General features: G+C 42.6%; 1 protein-coding gene across 1 annotated transcript in view; it reads right to left on the bottom strand.

The window, feature by feature from the left end:
* Positions 1 to 531: 531 nt before the first annotated feature.
* abca12 (ATP binding cassette subfamily A member 12) overlaps positions 532 to 22019 on the bottom strand; it is a 94421-nt gene continuing 72933 nt past the window's right edge. Inside the window, exons 68-82 of the mRNA XM_082969039.1 lie at positions 21246 to 21354; positions 19958 to 20012; positions 17519 to 17696; positions 17057 to 17172; positions 14325 to 14484; positions 13726 to 13979; positions 13087 to 13291; positions 12755 to 12864; positions 10960 to 11110; positions 7566 to 7700; positions 6859 to 6962; positions 6085 to 6177; positions 2435 to 2540; positions 1888 to 2025; positions 532 to 1423 (exon numbers count right to left, since the gene is read on the bottom strand). Of these exons, the coding sequence (XP_082825165.1) occupies positions 1307 to 1423; positions 1888 to 2025; positions 2435 to 2540; positions 6085 to 6177; positions 6859 to 6962; positions 7566 to 7700; positions 10960 to 11110; positions 12755 to 12864; positions 13087 to 13291; positions 13726 to 13979; positions 14325 to 14484; positions 17057 to 17172; positions 17519 to 17696; positions 19958 to 20012; positions 21246 to 21354 (2031 nt within the window). The 3' untranslated portion in view covers positions 532 to 1306. The remainder of the gene's footprint in view (positions 1424 to 1887; positions 2026 to 2434; positions 2541 to 6084; positions 6178 to 6858; positions 6963 to 7565; positions 7701 to 10959; positions 11111 to 12754; positions 12865 to 13086; positions 13292 to 13725; positions 13980 to 14324; positions 14485 to 17056; positions 17173 to 17518; positions 17697 to 19957; positions 20013 to 21245; positions 21355 to 22019) is intronic.

Raw genomic sequence — 22019 nt, 5'->3', positions numbered from 1 at the left:
TGTTTTTTGAAAACATAAATACATTTCCACAATGAGCACTTGTCTCTCAAATACACTGTTACAGTTGTTGGTTAGCTAATGGATTTCAGCCATATTAGCGTATACGTGACATCAGTCAAAACACCTCAAGACATGATATCAGTAACAAGATAAGAGCTGAAACGAGCAACCTAGAATTCCCCAAATGCTAGCTTCTTGTCATTGTTGCAAGCTATCTGTCTATCTAGAATCACAACACACAAACTTCTGCCACATTGAAGCTTGCACATTGTTTTCGTGACATTGTCAGCTAACCCGTCTATATGGGGAAACATCTGCCAGGCGGCCAGCTAAACTGTATTTCTATTCATTCATTTATTATTCATAGAATGAATAGACAATGAATTATGATGAAGATGAAGGTAGCTAACAACAATCTTTAATCATACTAGGATGGAGGAGAGTCATTTTCCTGCACATGGTGAAATTCAATAGATATGGCCTAATGGATAAAGTCATGTTTCATGACGTTATAACAAGCAACACTGTGTGTGCTATCATATAATAGCTTTATTAAATGTAAAAAATAAGTTCAGTACATTCATGTCCATGTGGATCTGTGCATTAGGAGGAAAGTGAACAATAAAATATTGAGATATGCCATTAGAGGAAGTGTTAAGGATGCCAAAAAGTTTTGTATTGACTTTTACCTCAATAGCCGTGATTATAATATTGTCACCATAAGTATGAGAACCTCTGTAGATATACTAGGTAGTAGGCTACATAAAATATATATATAATTCTAATCAATGGGCCAAATCAATCGAATTTAATCAACAAAAGATATGAGTTTCACCAATGGAATACAGAGTGATAAAAGTGGAGAATGCTTATCTCTCTATGGTTACAACTATTGCTAAAGAGCAGTGACTCCACCGCAGTACTCAGATTTGCAATGATAATAACATGACAATACAACGTATTTGATCTTAGGCACGAAGGAAGGCCATTAAATCTATGAATCTCATTACCTGATGAAACAACAAGAGACACACCCTGTTCAATTTAACAGTCCAAAGTGGCAACAAAGTGACTTCATAACTTATCCTTCAGAAGGTATAAAAGTGAAACTGAGAAGAGTACTAAAGCAAAATTACAAAATTTAAAATTAAGTATAGTGATTGCAGGTTGATTCATATTTTAAATTTTCCATTATTATTAAAACTTAGATCTGTTTATTAATTTCTATCTAGTGCAAATGTTGCTCTTCTTCCGTCACAGTTTGTGTCTCCAAACAGATGCATTGTGAACAAGATGGCCGCCAAAGCTATGTATCTGAAGCCGCGATGGATTCGAGGCTGATGCTGTCTGCTTCGGAATATTCGTCGCTGTGGATTGGGATAGTCTCGATGCCAACATTCCCCATTGCAAAGTTGATGAAGACCTGGAGGGGAATGAATGATTCAACAGGATCAGTGACTGGGTTGGTTGTTCCGACTGCTTTACATACTTTTCACAGAGGGTTCTACATGGAACCCAAAATTACTCTACCTGGATCCAAAAAGGGGACAACCAAAGAACCCTTTTGGAACCTGTTTTTCTAAGAGTGTTGGTTGTAGGTTCATACCCTCTGTCAGTTACTCTGAATAGGATTCAAAATCTCTTTTTGCACCTTGATTTCTGAAGTGTGAAGACATAATGGCCTTTTAAGTCTGTTAGGTCTCTCTCTCCCTCCAACAGACTCCCCCCCCCCCCTCGGTTTCTCTCTCTTTCTTTCTCTCTCTTATTCTCACACCCCATCACACACTCTCTCCATCTGCCTTTCTCTCCATGTCCCTCTCTCTCCCTTCCACCCCCCCACCCTCCACCATCCTTCCCTCCCTCTTTCAGATCATCCCTCTCTCTCACCTCATCCAGGGTAGTCTGGCTGACGGAGAAGTGCTTGATCTGCAGAGCGGCCTTGTTAGACTCCAGCTGGTCAAAGATGTCCGCCACACCTCCAGGTGCCACAGGCACATGATACTCCACCATGGAAGAGTGCTGGTCCTGGGAGGAGGAGACATTAGGGCACATCTCAATCAATCAATCAGGTGCCACATGTCATAAACTGTGCTGTTCTACAGTACAAAGGCAAAATGCATGAACTACATTTTGTTTTACTGCTAAATCTGACTTCAAAGTATTGTTCTATCTTGACTATCTTAACTGGCTTGTTCTTGTGTCAGAAAATTAAATACAACATTAATCAGATAATATACCTGACCATAACAACAGATCAAAGATGTTTGACCAAATTCGTAGTTACCGCGTTTTGCCATTACGGTACAGTGTGTGTGAATGTGCTTTGTGGGAATTTTATAGAAATGTATTTTATACTGGCACAAATTAGATTTCCCCTCTGGGGATCAGTACAGTTCATTCAGTCCCCCAGACCAGACTGTCCCAGGTATCTTACCTTGAGGTACGTGCTGGGGAAGTGGCACTGCATGAAATTGGTGATGACCTCCACGTCACAGGAAGACACAGCCAGGTGCATCTTCACCGTGAAGCCGCTGCCAAACCTGAGAGAAACACACATCATCACGAAGGAATGTTGACTATTTTATGACCAATCACAGTTAATGTCTGTTGGAAGGGGGGATATTAGGCAGTAGAGAACCGGCATGAGGGCCTTCTACAACTTCAGAGAAGGCCTAAGGATTTATAAAATAGTTGTTGTAGTTTTAAAATATACATTTACTTTTAATTTCTATTGAATCTTTTCAATAATATTTCAATTATATTCTAACTATATTCCTATTTTCAATTATATTCTGATTTAATCTCTTCAGTTTGTGTTGGAAAGGAAAGGGTTAACACCGAAAAGAAATCCAATCAGAATTTTTCTTTGGCGGTCTCTAGGGACATAAATCAGCCATTAGTTAAGTCAGCCATTGGCTAGGCCCTCAGAAACCTGCCATAGAGCAGAATTTTAGAGTGACAGTGGAATCAACTAATCACATTAATGGATGGGACCATTTTTCCAAAAACGTATGGAAACTTCTGTCTTCTCGAAGGCCAATAGGTCAATGCGCAATAGCGACCAGTAGTTTTCCCACGGTCTAGATAGCTAAACTCAGCAAAAAAACTAATGTCCTCTCACCTCTCAACTGCATTTATTTTCAGCAAACTTAACAAGATTCATCAACTGAGACATAAACTGAACAATTTCCACAGACATGTGACTAACAGAAATTGAATAATGTGTCCCTGAACAAAGGGGGGGTCAAAAGTAACAGTCAGTATCTGGTGTGGCCACCAGCTGCATTAAGTACTGCAGTGCATCTCCTCCTCATGGACAGCGCCAGATTTACCAGTCCTTGCTGTGAGATGTTACCCCACTCTTCCACCAAGGCACCTGCAAGTTCATGGACATTTCTGGGGGGAATGGCCCTAGCCCTCACCCTCCGATCCAATAGGTCCCAGACGTGCACATTGGGATTGAGATCCAGGCTCTTCGCTGGCCATGGCAGAACACTGACATTCCTGTCTTGCAGGAAATCACGCACAGAACGAGCAGTATGGCTGGTGGCATTGTCATGCTGGAGGGTCATGTCAGGATGAGCCTGCAGGAAGGGTACGACATGAGGGAGGAGGATATCTTCCCTGTAATGCACAGCGTTGAGATTGCCTGCAATGACAACAAGCTCAGTCCGATGATGCTGTGACACACCGCCCCAGACCATGACGGACCCTCCACCTCCAAATCGATCCCGCTCCAGAGAACAGGCCTCGGTGTAACGCTCATTCCTTTGATGAAAAAAACCACGAATCCGACCATCACCTCCGGTGAGACAAAACCACGACTCGTCAGTGAAGAGCACCATTTGCCAGTCCTGACTGGTCCAGTGACGATGGGTTTGTGCCCATAGGCGACGTTGTTGCGGTGATGTCTGGTGAGGACCTGCCTTACAACAGGCCTACAAGCCCTCAGTCCAGCCTCTCTCAGCCTATTGCGGACAGTCTGAGCACTGATAGAGAGATTGTGCATTCCTGGTGTAACTCGGGCAGTTAATGTTGCCATCCTATACCTGTCCCGCAGGTGTGATGTTCGGATGTACCGATCCTGTGCAGGTGTTGTTACACGTGGTCTGCCACTGCGAGGACGATCAGCTGTCCGTCCTGTCTCCCTGTAGCACTGTCTTAGCCGTCTCACAGTATGGACATTGCAATTTATTGCCCTGGCCACATCTGCAGTCCTCATGCCTCCTTGCAGCATGCCTAAGGCACATTCACGCAGATGAGCAGGGACCCTGGGCATCTTTCTTTTGGTGTTTTTCAGAGTCAGTAGAAATGCCTTTTTAGTATCCTATGTTTTCATAACTGTGACCTTAATTGCCTACCGTCTGTAAGCTGTTAGTGTCTTAATGACCGTTCCACAGGTGCATGTTCATTAATTGTTTATGGTTCATTGAACAAGCGTGGGAAACAGTGTTAAAACCCTTTACAATAAAGATCTGTGAAGTTATATGGATTTTTACAAATGATCTTTGAAAGACAGGGTCCTGAAAAAGGGACGTTTATTTTTTTGCTGAGTTTAGCTTTTGTTGTAGGCTAGTGTGCGGCAGCTGCAGCAGGTGTTATTGAAGAGGATGTTGTTGCTAATTTGTTAGCTTCGCCCTTTTCAAGATTAACTTTCAACAAGAATTTAAAGACGTCCTCCAGAGATTTTTGAACTTTTACTGTTGAAAATCTAGATCCAAATTATAAATACAGTAAAGTACATATACTAAGAGGTTAAAACATTTTTTTATATATTGCTCAATAGTGTTTAGACACAACTGCAAACTTCAAGGAGTAGAGTATTCAAGGAGTTAGTCTGATGAGAATCTGTGATGTCAGAAAACTGTCTCTGAGCCTGTTGGTATCAGACCTCATGTTCTGATACCGTCTGCCCGATGGTAAGGGAGTGAACAGCTTGTGGCTGGAGTGTGTGGGCTCCTTGATGATTCTTTAAGATAACTGGTTACAGTTTGCAATGAGAAATAAGACTTGTACATTTTGATTGGCAAATGCTTAGCCTAATGGTTGGGTTTTTGTATTATGATTGAGACCTACTGGCTTGTTATGTCTGAGTGAATGTACTGCTTATTCTTTAACATCATGCTATGTGTGACTGTTGTCTTTCTATCAGCCTTAGCTATGTCTTTTACAAAAAGTACAGTCACTGTCCTTACAGCATCACCAGCCTGTCACACTCACATTCTTTGATGTGTCACTGTTGTCGCTTTTGGTGATAGTATGATAGTGATGGTGTTAGGCTACCATAGGTTGTGTAAGCAGTTAGATTGTTGTTTCTAGTAGCATTATCCGTGCTGGGGCTGTCTGTGTGAGTGGCATCCCGAAGCGTGGCTCAGCCTCAGGCCAGTTTGATTCAGTTGGGTGCATTAAGTGATGCTATGTTTCTGTTATTTTCCTTGATTTTTGAGTTTGGTACAATGTGTTGGAAGATTTTTTACCCCCACCGAAGGCCTAGGTCCAATAGTCACGGTTCGCCACTAATATTTGTCTACAAGCTACAGCCTAGCATTCAGTTAGCCTGGTCCCAGATCTGTTTGAGTTGTCATTGTGCAGTAGTTGGCTATACAACACAAACAGATCTGGGAACAAGCTAGCCTAGAGTACAGGAAACAAACATCAGATCAGTCAGAGAACAATAGGAATAGCCTGGTCCTAGATCTGTTTGTACTGTCTTGCCAACTCCTATGGTCGTTTTCATGCCAAACAATGATCATATGAGTTGGCAAGACAGCACAAGCAGATCTGGGACCAGGCTAGGTGTACGATACAGGGAACAAATGATGAGTCAGAGAACAATAGGAATATGTGGGTCCCAAATCTCCTTTGGCTGTTGTAATGCCAAACAATTACTGTTATAGGAGTTTGCAAGGCAACACAAAAAAACCTGCAACCAGCCCAGCATAGGCTCTGGTACAGAGAACAACAGATCAGTGAGAAAACAATAGGAGGAGAGCAGCAGAGGACCAGAGGTGACTAATGACTAGCTGAGTGGGGATGAGAGAGGAAGGAGAGGTGGAGGAGAGGGGAGGACGAGAGGCCACTGACCTGTTCTTGATGTGCTGCAGGGAGCCCAGACACCTGAACTGACCCTTCACCATGATGGCCAGACGGGTGCAAAGAGCCTCGCACTCCTCCATACTGGAACACACACACACAGTAGAAGTTATAGAGGGAAAATGAACCATTATCTATCAGAATATACAACATATACTGCAACAAGCACACACACATTTGAGTTTAGTTGACCATTTTAAAACACACATAAAAAACACATAAAATCACTGAGGATGAGACAAGGAAGTCAGAGACGTATTTCCATTGTTGTCCTTATGATGGGAGATGAATTATTATTATAAACTGGGTGGTTCAAACCCTGAACGCCGATTGGCTGAAAGCTGTGGTATATCAGATCATATAACACGGGTATGACAAAACATGTATTTTTACTCTTCTAATTACAATGGTAACCAGTTTATAATAGCAATATGTCACCTCGGGGGTTTGTGGTATATTGCAAATATACCACGGCTAAGGGTTGTATCCAGGAACTCTGCATTGTGTCGTGCATAAGAACAGCCCTTTGCTGTGGTATATTGACCATATACCACACCCCCTCAGGCCTTACTGCTTAATTTTATAACTCATACAGTATACTGCGTAGCTTCACAGAAACCTAGTACCTTCCCTAATTTTATGATCACTCAATATATTTATTAAAGATACTTTCTAAAAAATGTTGTGTAAAAGACAGGCTGTAGTACAGTATCTTAAAAAAAGATCATGGGATTGTAGAGGCGTTGGAGAGGTAGGGACGTTTACCTGTGAGAGGTGAGAACTACAGCACACTTCCCCTTGACTTCCTCTGAGATGATCTTCCACAGGTGACGTTTGGAGCGAGGGTCCATACCTGAGGTAGGCTCGTCCTGAGGAGAGAGGGACAGAGGGAAGAGAGGAAAAGAGGAGAGAGGTGAGTTCAAGTGAGATGGAATAGGGAGGAGTGAATGCCTGGTGCTTGACCCGTGTAGTGGTCAAACTTGACTTATGACTTATGTAAAGGTGAGGTAAGAGACTGATGTCTGTCTGAAGATGTCCTAATATGGACACCATATATAGGACTGAGATAAGGCTTTCACCGGAGGCGCAGCAGCAATATGTTTGCTTCAGTATGAGGCCTAAGCCACGGGAAATAGGGGTGTTGAGGGTGCTGCAGTACCCCCTGAAATAAAAAATATGAATAAAAAATGTAATAAACACATTTCTGAGGATTTCCTAAAATGGACACCATACAGGTATGAGATGACTATCTGCAACATTGTGTTAGCAGTAGGTATGATGATGTCACACTGTTAATTTGACAGATTGATGAATAGTGTTGCTCTCGGATGGGTCCTCAGGCTGCTCACCAGCAGCCTTATCTGTTTGTGTGTGTGTGTGTGTGTGTGTGTGTGTGTGTGTGTGTGTGTGTGTGTGTGTGTGTGTGTGTGGTGTGTGTGTGTGTGTGTGTGTGTGTGTGTGTGTGTCCTCACCAGCAGCAGTATATTTGGGTGTCCTATGAGTGCCAGGGCAGTGGAGAGCTTCCTACGGGTTCCACAGCTGTAACTGTCACTGATGGTGTGTCTATGGTACCCCAGCTCCAGCTTCTTCAGTAGGTAATTGACCACCTGGGAGGGAGAAAGGACAAGAGAAACCAGTTTGGGTAAAAAAAAAAGTCCAGTTACGTATATATGTAGAAAAGAAGAATACATACTTTATTTTCCATTTTGTGAGAAACTGAAATTTTTCTAAAGATTATTTTGGGTTAAAAACAGACCAGTTACGTACTGTAAAACGTCAAATGCAATCTCAAATAGCCTCCTGTCCCTTTTTTTCAAGCTGAGCATCAGCACACATTTCAGCAAATAAATGTTTCAAATAAACCTGTGCCTAAATTCATTGTTTAGGAGTGAACTTCAGTGAGTACTGTAAATATTGTGCAAAAGATGATAAAGGTCTGCTCAACTACGTGGGATACAAGGCTCAACGAGTCAGAGAATGATGCTTAAGTGCAAAATCGGGGGGTGTATGATAGGCAGCCTAGTCTTTGCAAGTCTGATCTGCAATTGATTTGTTATTATAAGGTTTACAATTAACAGTGTGGTATTCTTTTCAACATTTTATAGAGCAAAACCTGTGTGCATTGAGGAAATAGATGCCTGGCTCAAATAGAAGCATCTTTCTACTAAGCACTGGTTGTTTTCAGTGATTGAAGCAAATAAACTCCTGGGCTATTACTTGAAGACTTACAGATATACTGTAAACCTACTATGGAGAAATGTTAAGAAGAATAGGATACTTTACTTTTTGGTTAGAAATTTAAACGTGTCTTCTGCCTAGTTAAAGAGACCCGTTTGGGTTAAAAGCACCGGGGTCCAGCAGTTAAATACCTATTACCCAGATGAATATCTAGTTTGACTTTTCCGCCATGCATTTTTAATGACATTTGGCAATCAAGGGTGGGTTTGGTTGTTTTGTGTGCTATATTACGTGTCTTCTCTACCTATGTACATTTGCAAGCTTAAACCAGTCTGAGGAAGAACATATTCTGCTTGCAATTTATCAATTTAAACCAAAAAAGCTATAAGCTCGAGTTGACTAATAAGCAATTGACATTGACTGAGAGCAACAACACACTGAATTGTCTATGTGTGCATCAAAGACATTAACAACAGTATGCTAGACTTTTTGTTGCATTTAAAATAATCCATATTACATGCACCATAAAAACCCTAGACAGTGGAGCTGCTCTAAATGCAACTGTTTTATATTCATTCTACACTAAGGCTCCTTTACAGCAATCTTAAGCAGGAGCTATTTTCCCATAGGTCGACAACATTTACACATGATTGTCTTTTGTATTCCTGGTTAATAGTCCTTAGCAAAGATATAGAATGCCTTTCAAAGTCCACACCCTTTAAGTCCTGAAAAATCTCTGGTCCGCCCCAGGTATACTTCGATTAACTTCGTATAATAAACAGCTTTATAACATATGTGTTCCATGGATAAAGACACAACATCAAACAAATGTGAATTTTGAATGATTATCTAGCTAAAACGTTGATAAGAAAATATCTAACAGTTATTTCAAAAGTATGTTCGGTCTCCTAGATTGTCCTAACAGTAAGTGTACTAACATTTAGTTTAAAAGTGCTATTTTATTCTCTCTTCAGGTGGCCTTTACCACCGAGCTATAATGTTTCCCCTAAATAAATAGTGGCTAAACCATGTAAATATGAAACAACCCCATTAAGGCATTAGGCCTTGGTCTAATTACCTCAAGTTATGACTGTCTGATGAAGAGCATTACAGAGGAGGGAGGCTATATATAAACCAACCTATCTCTGTGAATTATCTTAAGACTATAACCACTGTTGTTTTGGTCATTAAAGCCATTGTTGTCTCTCTCTCTTTCTCTCCCTCCCCCCTCTACCTATCTGTATGAATTACCTAAGACTAGCAGCCACTGTTGTTGTGGACATTAAAGCCATTTTTGTCATCACCCTGAACGGAACAGAGAATGGTAACGACAGCAGTAATGGCCAGAGCCCTTGTAAGGCTCTGGTATAATGGAGATTATGGCGAGTCATCCGCATCATTTCTGTGTCTGATTAGCTGTTTGTATCTATTGGTGACATCATTGAGGTTGTCAGCGCCTATCTGTGTAATGGGGCTGATGTGTCCAAAATGAAAGGATGGAGAGGGAGGAGGGGAGAGGGGAGGGAGGTTGAGAGAGAGAGGGTGGGGAGGAAGGGAAGAGAGAGGATGGTAGAGGGAGCCCTTGATAGATGCTAGACATCCTCAAAAACCCACAGTCAAAGGATGCTAGCTTTCCCCCTTTGTAAGCAGATCTGGGTCATCATGAATATCTATTATTCTCTGTAAATATGATTCAGTTTCTTTGAAAATGCTTTGAATGTGCTCACATGTGACCTGTGACCTTTTGTGACATGTCAGATAGAAAAAAAATCTCAAATCTCATTATCTTTGACTGTTCTCCGTGCAGACTTCATCAGTATTACAGCGAGAGAGGAAACATCAGAAACACTCACTCTCCATAATAATTCTGGGAGAATGAATGCACAGATTGATTACCTTTCTGAGTGATGAATTAGGTGGAGCAGTGCCTGTGGTGAACTGTCAAACATGATCCTCTCATAATAGCATGATCTCTCTGCTAGGAAGAAAAATCCATCTGGATCCATTGATACATCCACTACAGTCTGCCTTAATTGGAAAACAGAGGTAACCAAGCACAGCTCTGTCTAAACTACGTTCAGCTTTATACCAGCCTGGTGTACTGTATCTTTAAGGGTTCTTCACTGGGTTTCTCGGTCTTACTCGGAGTGAGTGTTCCAGCATTTAGTACTACAATAGCTAGTGATGGAACTTTTTTATCCTTTCTGATTCTAAAGTCGATCGGTTGATGTTGTTCTCTGTGTTTTGATGGACAGCAAAGGACAAAAGGAGTACAGTGTCAAGCTAGATGTCAATCTTAACTTTTTTTTATTTTGTTATTCTGATGTTCTCCATGCTTTGATGAGAGCAAAGTAGGAAGGAGTACCTCACTACCTAGCTAGATTTCAATATTTTATTTTCAGATTCTGAAGTTCTTCTGTTGATGTTGTTCTCTGTGCTTTGATGTAAAGCAAAGAAGAAAGGAGTACAGTACCTAGCTAGATATGGGTCTTTTATTTTCAGATTTTAATGTTGTTCTGCAATGGTGATGTTGTTCTCTGTGCTTTGATGAAAGATATGTGTATTGTTGTGGGTGTAAATGAGGGCCATATCTCAATGGGGAGAAACACAGTTACCCAGATCCTAGGTGACACAATCCACCCTCTACACGGTCACAAGGAAGTCCTCTATGGTTGTGGGATGTCTTACCCGGTCAATCTCTCTCTTGGCGATGCCTCGGATGCGGGCATAGAAGTACAGGTGCTCCTCCCCTGTCAGCAGGTCATCCAGAGCGTCCACTTGGGGACAGTAGCCGATGTTGATGCCCTCGTTACGGCAGTCAATGATGTCAACCATCCTCCTGAAAGCACGTACGCAGATAGAGATAAAAGAGTGTAAGAGGTGAAATGGTTTCTAAGCTCTCAGGAAATGGTTCTGAATAATACAGGCAGGTGACGTGAGAAAAGTATACTTCACTTTTAAAAAATGTATCTTACAAGAGCATAATTGCAGGGGATAATCAAATGGATCATATACTCAAATCCATTAATGAATGGATATTTGTAAAATACAGTGCATTCAGGAAAGTATTCAGCAGCGATTACAGCCTTGTGTCTTCTTGGGTATGATGCGACAAGCTTGGCACAACTGTATTAGGGAAGTTTCTCCCATTCTTCTCTGTATATCTTCTCAAGCTCTGTCAGGTTGGATGGGGAGCATCGCTGCACAGCTATTTTCAGGTCTCTCTAGAGATGTTCATTCAGGTTCAAGTCCGGGATCTGGCTTGGGCCACTCAAGGACATTCAGAGACTTGTCCCGAAGCCACTCCTGCGTTGTCTTGGGTGTGTGCTTAAGGTCGTTGTCCTGTTGGAAGGTGAACCTTCGCCTCAGTATGAGGTCCTGAGCGCTCTGGAGCAGGTTTTCATCAAGGATCTCTCTGTACTTTTCTCCGTTCATTTTTCCCTCGATCCTGACTAGTCTTCCAGTCCCTGCCTCTGAAAAACATCTCCACAGCATGATGCTGCACCACCATGCTTCACCATAGGGATGGTGCCAAGTTTCCTCCATATGTGACGCTTGGCATTAAGGCCAAGTAGTTCCATCTTGGTTTCATCAGACCAGATAATCTTTTTTCTCATGGTCTGAGAGTCCTTTAGGTGCCTTTTGGCAAACTCCAAGCGGGCTGTCATGTGCCTTTTACTGAGGAGTGGCTTCCGTCTGGCCACTCTACCATAAAGGCCTGATTGGTGGAGTGCTTTAGAGATGGTTGACCTTCTGGAAGGTTCTTCCATCGCCACAGAGGAACTCTGGAGCTCTGTCAGAGTGACTATAGGGTTCTTGGTCACCTCCCTGACCAAGGCCCTTCTCCCCCGATTGCTCAGTTTGGCCGGCGGCCAGGTCAAGGAAGAGTCTTGGTGGTTCCAATCTTCTTCCATTTAAGAGTGATGGGGGCCACTGTGTTCTTGGGGACCTTTAATGCTGCAGAAATGTTTTGGTACCCTTCCTCAGATCTGTGCCTCGACACAATCCTATCTCGGAGCTCTGCGGACAATTCCTTTGACCTCATGGCTTGGTTTTTGCTCTGACACGCACTGTCAACTGTGGGACCTTATATAAACAAGTGTGTGCCTTTCCAAATCATGTCCAACCAATTTAGTTTACCACAGGTAGACTCCAATCAAGTTGTAGAAACATCTCAAGGATAATCAATGGAAACAGGATGCACCTGAGCTCAATTTCGAGTCTCATAGCAAGTGGTCTGAATACTTATGTAAATAAGGTATTTCTGTTTTTTATTTTTAATACATTTGCTAAAATTTCTTAAAACCTGTTTTTGCTTTGTCATTATGGGGTATTGTGTGTAGGTTGGTGAGTAAAAACAATTATTTCATACATTTTAGAATAAGGCTGTAACGTAACAAAATGTGGCGAAAGGGAAACGTTCTGCATACTTTCCGAATGCACTGTATAAGGTAATGTAACACATATAACACCATAGCCTTACCCATCCCAGTCCTTGATCTGTGCTGTCCCTTCTGTAGGGCTGATGTCTCCAGTCAGCATCTTAAAAGTGGTGGTCTTCCCTGCACCGTTCACCCCCAGTAGACCAAAGCACTGCACAGCACAACCACACAACCACACTCATGTCAAGGACCAAAGCAGCCGCTGTACCAAATTCAGAACGAGACTTAATTTGGACTCATCCTCAAAGACTTAACTTAAGACTTGGAGTTGCCTTAGACTTGCCTAAAGTGACCTATTGGCAAATCTTATAGTGACTTCATAAACTTTGTAAAGGGTGTGATTGTTGCAGAATCAGACGGAGCCTGAGTTTACCTCCCCAGCAGGAATGCCCACAGACAGCCTCTTGACGGCCTGGACCTTCTTGGCCAGGTGATGGTAGACCTTGGTCAGCTGGTTGACCTGCAGCAGGTCAGTAACAGCCGCTCCGCTGGTCACACGTTGGCACTCTGCCGCAACATCCTCATCCTCGTCCAGGCTACCTGTCTGAATCACTGCCTTCTTGGGGAAGATCAGGTTCCTATGGAGGAGAGGGATGAGGAAGGGATAAAAAAAAGTATGTTTTATTGTCACATACAACGGATAGGTGCAATTAAATGTTTTACAGGGTCAGCCATAGTAGTACCGTGCCCCTGGAGCAAATTAGGGTTAAGTGGCTTGCTCAAAGAAGGAGAAAGGGAGAAAGAATGTGAGAAAAGATGCATATGAGGATAACAGTAACAGAAGAACTCAGCAACATATGGGGACCAGAAATGTACGCTTTTCCACCATTGACCCTATAGCCTGATAACGACTCATATGGTCGTTGCCATGCCATAGGAGTTGGTAAGATAGAAAAAACAGATCTGGGACCAGTTTAATTGTGCTCTACATGCCCACCATGCCTCCCACATCCATATATCATCATTGCCTATTCCAATCTGCTATAGTTCTCTATCACCACAGCAGACTCACCTGACTTTACGTATGAGCCACTTGTTGAGCAGCAGACGCAGGGTGAAGCCAATGAAGCCTTGGAGGAAGAGGGAGACGAACATCCAGCCCAGCATGTCCATGGCGAAGGGGTTCTTATACGCTTCCACTCCATACACACTGAGGATCTGAACCTGCATCTGAACCCTGGCCAGCTCCATCAGGCCGTTCCCAAAACTAAACTGGGGGAAGATCAGGAACACATAGGACAGGATGCTGTACACCTCGTGTATCCTCTGTGGAGAGAGAGAAAGAATGAAAAATAGATAGGGAGAGAGAGAGAGAGGTGTCAGCACTTCATCCAGGAGCTGGAATATCTCATAACTCGCAGAAGGGGTGCTCAGTAAACAAAGAATGAGTTCAATTATTTAACAATATTGAAAGGAAGTTCAAAACCCCTCTTTGTTTACCTAAGAAGAACAATGCTTTATCAAACCTAAAGAGTAATGGACTCAGAAACCCCTTCGATATAAAAAGGCAATCAGAACAAAAGTCTGAACTACATATATTTTCAGGGAAAGATCTTTCCAACATGGCTCCAGTCATAAAATGGCTCCTTCAGTCTACATTGTGCTGCTCACTTCATCGTTCTCATTGAGTTGTCCCAGGAAGAAGACGATGGAGGTGGAGATGATGGTGTTGGTGCTGATGAAGAGGTTGATGCACACGTAGCTGATGAAGGCCATCTCTGCATCCTTAAAGACCCCTGACAGCAGGTACATCCACGGGAATGTGGCAAACCTGAAAACCAGATGACAACATGACACTTGTCAGTCTTTACATTATAACATGTTATTTAATGTTCAATGCATTAGACATTTAGTCTCTCTAATGACAGACAGGTACAGGCAGCTGCTCCGCCCATAACCGGAAGGCTCTCCAGAGGATAGTGAGGTCTGCACAACGCATCACCGGGTGCAAACTACCTGCCCTCCAGGACACCTACACTACCCGATGTCACAGGAAGGCCAAAAAGATAATCAAGGACAACAACCACCCGAGCCACTGCCTGTTCACCCCGCTATCATCCAGAAGGTGATGTCAGTACAGGTGCATCAAAGCGGGGACCGAGAGACAGAAGCTGTATTTCAATCTCAAGGCCATCAGACTGTTAAACAGCCATCACTAACATTGAGTGGCTGCTGCCAACATACTGACTCAACTCCAGCCACTTTAATAATGGAAAAATTGATGTACCGTAATTTCCGGACTATTAAGCACACCTGAATATAAACCGCACCCACTGAATTTAAAAAATAATTTTATTTTGAACATAAATAAGCCGCACGTCTATAAGCCGCAGGTGCCTACCGGTACATTGAAACAAATGAACTTTACACAGGCTTTAACGAAACACGGCTTGTAACAAAAATAAATAGGCTTTAACGAAACACGGCTTGTAACAAAAAATAAAAAATTTGCAGTAAGCTTTAGTTGTCTTTTTGCACTGAGTCAATTCCTCACGCTGCTGTTTCCAACGTCTTATCATCGACTCATTAAGACCAAGCTCCCGTGCAGCAGCTCTATTTCCTTTTCCAACAGCCAGATCAATCGCCTTCAACTTGAAAGCTGCATCATATGCATTTCTCCGTGTCTTTGCCATGATGAGGGTGACAAAAGGACTACCGTAATCAGAATGATGGGAAGTTTGAGAGGGCTCGATTGAATCTAAACAGTAAACAAAAAAGTTGTTTGACCTTAACCCGTTCGGCAATTTCATTGGTCTAATGAAAGCTTCATGCCGCCAAAAAACTGAGCACGTCACAGAATGAGTTTTTCTGGAAAAAAAAAATTGAAAGCGGGAAAAATCCATATATTAGCCGCGTCATTGTTTAAGCCGCGAGGTTCAAAGCGTGGGAAAAAAGTTGCGGCTTATAGTCCGGAATTTACGGTAATCAATTTATCACTAGCCACTTTATATGATGTTTACATACCCTACATTACTCATCTCATATGTATATACTGTACGCTATACCATCTACGGCATCTTGCCATCTTGATGTAATGTATCACTAGCCACTTTAAACCATGCCACTTTATACAATGCCGCTTTATATGTTTTCATACCCTACATTACTCATCTCATATATATATACTGTACTCTATACCATCTACTGCATCTTGCCTATGACGTTCGGCCATCACTCATTTATATATTTTTATGTACATATTCGTATTCATTCCTTTACACTTGTGTGTATAAGGTAGTTGTTGTGAAATTATTAGGTCATATTACTTGTTAGATATTACTGCATGGTCGGGAACTAGAAGCACAAGCATTTCGCTACACTTGCATTAACATCTGCTAACCATGTGTATGTGACAAATACATTTGATTTGAATAGAGCTAGCGCACGTACGATTTAATTTTCTGGGTTCGGGATTCACTTGCAACAGATGATGAATGCATGATTTGCTTAATCTCATTGTAATTGACTCGGTGGAATGACTATATGAAACAAGAGACCAAGCCAGAGAACTTTGAAAAATAAAGAAAAAATAAAATAAACTTTAACTCCATTTTCAAGGAGAGTAAACACTTTAACCACAAAAGCTAAAAGAGAAGAAGATAAATGAGTTCCTTTATATATTCCCCCATGGTGAGGCCCTATCCTCTCTCCTCTTACTCTAAATGATCTGCCTTTTTCTTTTGATTGGGGTGCCTGGGTCAAGGGAGAGTGTGTGCAGAGGGAAGTGAGTGGAAGAGAGGAGAGGGGGAGAGAGAAATAGAGAGGGGGGGAGAAGTGAGTGAGAGAGATGAGAGGGTGGTGGAGGAGGCTGTGGGGCAGTCAGACTGACTAAATAGGAGAGACCATCTGCTCCAAGCCAAGCTGCCACACAGAAGCAGAGAAACCAGTCCAGAGTATGTATAGGCAGACAGACCGGCAGGCAGGCAGACAGACAGGCTGCTGTGAAAGGGAATCACACTGAAGTAGGCTCTGAATTGATGGAATTCTGCTTCACATTCTACCTTGCGTGAAATAGACTGGGGTCTTAAGAAAACATGTTCAGTAGCAAGCAGCCACCCATCACTTAGTGACAAGAAATGGTTTCATCCTTACGATGAAACCTCCCCACCTGCTTGAGTTGATAGTACTGGGGAGCTACTGTGTATATGGTACTCAAGGAAAGGAAGGTGTGATCTTCCAGCAACTGAGATCCTTCACCTCTGACATGGATAAGGGAACCTGTACTGTGTGTGCAGTCACTATGGTGATACCCACTCACCCAAGGTGTGTGTGTGTGTGTGTGTCTGTCCATCTGAGTGTGTGTGTGGGTGTGTGTGTGCGTGTGTGCGTGTGTGTGTACTTACCCAAACATGACCAGCAGCAGACTCACAGCAGCGAGGTTCTGCCTATCAGTAAAGGCTGGGAGCTGAAAGGCTGCTATTGTGGCAATTGAGAGAGCGACTGGGACCATGTATAAGGCCTGGAGAAACAGGAACACTTAACACACCGTAGTACACTGGTCGCTTAAATACATCACATACATCAAACTGTAGAATCACTGGCAACTGCCTCTTTCAATAGTGGAAATCAATCAAGTTCATACCAGTCATATTCATTTAACAGCTAAACATCATATTCTTGTAGTCTACAATCCCAAAACAAATAAAGAAAAGGTGTGGGCCGTAATGCCGTCATTGACTGTATGAAGGATGTGCAGGATGAGCAACATCAAGAATCTCCTGGCTAGCATTTTTGGACAATGCAACAATGCTAGTGGAAATGTATCGTATCAGTTAGCCGTGCATGATGTGTTGACATAGTCCTACCATGTCGTAGAAGAAGTTGATAGCCCAGTAGAAGGGTTCTCCTATCCCAGAGATGTGCTGCAGTGTCTTGGAGCCACTGTGGTGCTCCTGGACCTCGTAAATCGCGAAGCTAGCCGTCATAATGGAGTAGCCAGTCAGGGCACACACAGCCACCAGGATATGGACCAGACCTTGCACTCTGGGGAGATGGAGGGAGAGAGAGAAAGAGAAGAGAAAATGAGAGAGAGAGGTCACTAAGCTGGAGGATCACACAGCCAAGTGTCCTCTTATAGCCAGAAGAGGATGGAGAACTGCTGATGTAAAAAGGGCTTTATAAATACATTTGATTGATTGATTGATTGATTGATTGATTGATTGATTGATTGATTGATCGATCGCCAGAGCCAAGTGTCCCATGTTTATTAGTCCTCCTATGAACTGTCCTGTCCTTATTTTACAGGCTTGAAGACATTGTTAGTAGGTTTCCATGCCAGCTGAGCCAGTAATTCATTTGAAGGGTTCATTGGAGAAACTCACAACAAACAGGATTTTATTAATAATAAATGGTCTCTCGCTAAGAGAGATGTTCCAACTCCAGCAGTGACAAGATAATAGCCACGAAGAAGAAATTACTGTTTTACCAACACCACTTGCCAGAGCTCTCCTACAATTTATGAATCGAACCTGCTTCCTGCTATTGAGACGTCTATGTGATAAAGATATTTTAAGAGGCATTGTTGAGAAGCGTCATGGTTGTCAGATTCATAGCACCTGGCCGGAGCTCTTTAAGATATTGCCTACTGTGTCGTTGTCTTTGATGCCTCCCCATTCAAATTCACTCAGCTAGATTCATGCCTCCCCTTTACTTCTTTTGTTTTTGATCGAGCTACCCTACATGATTGGTGTTCTGCCTCCCTCTTCATTTCATTTTGGCTAGGCTGCAGGAGGCAGGAGGACCACAGACAGAGGACCATGGACAAAGAGAATATGTTGGACGAGGATAGCTGAAAAATGAAAGAGAATCACTGGCAGAGGTACAAAGAGACAGGCTGTGTGTCCTGTAACCAGAAGCAAAGACAGTCTTATTATCAGTATGACCAACAGGCCATACTGAAACCCACTAAGGCAGATGCATGAACACCATAGTAAGGACGAGACATCATTTGGGGTCATCTTAAACACGAGTTAGGCCAAAAATGATATTAGACACCACAAATTTTAGCTAGTGATTTTTGATTTCTCATCTGAAGGAAAAGTTAAGATTGAAGTTAAAAGAAATAGAGCAGTTGAGACTCAACTCAACAGATCTTTGATACTAATGAATGTCTTAAGGGAACCCCTTGATCAAAGCAGTGACCTTCTCCCTCAGAACAAAATGACAGGCTTTGGGCTAAAATTGGACCTGTGTGTGTGTGTGTGTGTGTGTGTGTGTGTTTAGTCGGGGGGACTGCCACACTGTATAGCCTAGTCAATTAGGTCAATTAGTAACTGAAGACAACAAATATCAGCTATTGATTGTGATTTTTCATCTGATGGAAGAGCAAAAGTTAAGAGGTCACAAAACCTCAAGAGATCTTTGATAATGATGATGAAAGTATTGGGAACATCTGTCTGAAAGCAGGGTTCTGTCCTCTGCTCTGTCAATTCCTCTTAGTCTGAAAAAAACAAAGCTAACCCAGGTTGTGGGTGGGGGAATACTGTCGCGATGCATAGCCTACGACTGAGAAGAGCAATCCCAGGTCCCTAAAATAGCCTGCAGTCAGTGTTAAAAACAGCCACGGTCGGAGAAGTGGGAAGCTCTGTGAATTAATCAACCTCTGCACCACCCTGAATAGTAAACACACATAGTCTGAGTCCCAAATTGCACCCTATTCCCTACAAAGTGCAATATTTTTGACCAGAGCCCTATGGACCCTTTTCAAAAGTAGTGTACTATATAGGGAATAGGGTGCCATTTTGCACACATACACATTATATTGGGCCTGCTGTCTGTCCCTGATCAATAATGCCAGCTCAGGAAAATCCATTTATCAAATCAGATATGGGTAAATACAGCAAGTCAGATTACATTAGGACTTTAATTTAAATGTCAGAGTTAGTCTCCACATAATCCTTGTTATCTCAGTCTAGCACTAGACTGGTTTCCTTTTGGAGATATCAACACAGGTTAATGATAGTAATAAACATTGAAGTATCTTTAGGTATGTCAGGCAGACACCGGATCATCAGGCTTTGGCTCGCCAACCAACATTGAAACAATCTCACAAGGACCAATGAAAGGCATGGTAACTCCGTTTAGCGACAAGCAACATACTTTGTAGAGTGAACCAAGAGCAAGAAAGAGAGAGAAGAGGATGAGAAAGAGAGAGAAGAGGACGAGAAAGAGAGAAGAGGATGAGGACGAGAGAGAAAGAGAGAGAAGAGGATGAGGACGAGGGAGTGTGTGTACTGTGTTCTTACATGGCATCTTCTTCTTGTACTTCACCAGGATAGGGATGACTGGACACAGAGATGGCTGTATAGGCACAAAAACAGACAATCAATTTAGCCACATTCATAAGATAAAACCATGACACTGCACAGATATACTGAACCAAGGATAAAACAAAAGAGTCAGCCAGAGTAGCACTCGACACAATCCCTATATTTCTCCTCCCTCTCCTTCCTCTCCTCCCTCCTCCTCCCTGTCCTCCCTCTCCTTCCTCCTCCTTGGCCTGTGTGAGTCTACAGGTTACATTTGAATGATTGCATTCCTTCCTCCCTTCCTCCTCTACCCTCCCCTCGGCTCGCTTATTGACTGGGCAGACAGTACATTTCAGGTGGTGCTGAAATAAGGTTGAAACGCCAGTCTGCCTGCCTCAGTCCCTGAGTACACCTCTCAACACTCCCTGATTGGTATTCAGCCTGCATAGTGATTGTAGACTGAGGAGAACACACTACTGCCCCCTGGCTCTAAACAATGGAACTGACCTTACTATGAGCCAACTGTGAACACTTTTGTGTATGGATTTAACAATGGTGGAAACCCTTCAGCCAACGTTTATACAATCCACTGCTTTTAAATCTATGGCAGGAAGTGTACAAATGCATACTTCTGATAAAGGGTGCCAAATTGAGCCTTTCAGCCTATAGGATCCAAAAGGGGTCTCTCTCTGAAAACTATTTTCAGAGGGTGTGTGTACGTTTGTGTGTGTGTGTGTGTTTATTATTATACTTTTTTAAATTTTATTTAACCTTTATATAACTAGGCAAGTCAGTTAAGAATAAATTCTTATTTACAATGACCTACAGCGACCAAACCGGGACGATGCTGGGCCAATTGTGTGCCTCCCTAAGGGACTCTCAATCACGGCCGGTTGTGATACAGCCTGGATGTGTGTGTGTGTGTGTGTGTGTGTGTGTGTGTGTGCGCGCGCGCGTGCCTAAATCCCTTTCAGCAGATTAGCTTGGTTTTAAAACTTGGTTCTGATACATACAATTGGATTTGAAAGTGAAAGTGATTCCAGGTAGTGTGGCTGATCAGTGTGAACCCCCTGAGAAGCTAGCTTCAACACACCAAGTTTTTAATACTGTTTATCAAATGACAATTGTTATGCTATCCCTAGAGCTGGTGCATCACAATTATTCAAGGTGCATTTCCAAGCTCTGATTTGATGAATTAGCGGCGCGTGAAACAGGCTCCTGGTGTCTTTAGAGATAAAGCTGCTGTTGTTTTCGTTCACAAAAATAGGCTTCTTGCGCTACTCACCATAATTCTGTGGGTCCTTGCCGGCTGGAAGGCTGGTACGTAGGATGAAGTTGTTGAGGCTGTTTAGGTATGCAGGCATGGTATGGTGACCCTCAGGGTTGTACCAGACCTAGAAAACAAGAAAACACACACACACACACACACACACGTTCAAGTTCAAGTAAAACTTAAAGTTTGAAGACACACACATGCATGAATATCTCAGGATTGCAGCACATGCTTCTCGACATTTCTACTTCTAATTATCTTATCTCTAATAATACACTTATCTTGAGGAGGTGTCTAAGTCTAAATCGCTAGCATCATTATCCCTCAGGGGCCATTTCAGATTCAGCCAAAAACATAATTGCTGCGAGTAGCTGCGATGAACGATGTTAAAGACGACATTGATGGTGTAATAATCCCGTTCCATCTTGGTACAGTGCTTAGTGCTTCTGTATCATATCGGCTCCAATTAGGAAATCATGGCTAATTTAACCACTATACGTCACAACAAGATAGCCTGGTCCTAGATCTGTATGTGCTGTATAGCCAACTGCTACAGTCATTATCAAGCCAAGCAAGACAGCACAAACAGATCTGGGACCAGGCTACCAACAAGAGATATACTAGGACAGAAGAGCAGTTAAGACTGTTGTTTTCTTGGTGGGGGTAAGGAAAGGGTTTTTTATTCTGCACATAACAGCAGGAGACTGATATAGGTACAGAAGGGCAGTTACACTATAGTAACCCATAAACATATATTTTCATACATATTCAGTGTTTATATATATA

The sequence above is a fragment of the Salmo salar genome, chromosome 25 (genome assembly GCF_965601325.2).
Source record: "Salmo salar chromosome 25, fSalSal1, whole genome shotgun sequence".
Lineage (NCBI taxonomy): Eukaryota > Metazoa > Chordata > Actinopteri > Salmoniformes > Salmonidae > Salmo > Salmo salar.
Note: the sequence above shows the minus strand (reverse complement) of the source record. Positions and strands in the feature narration are given on the sequence as shown.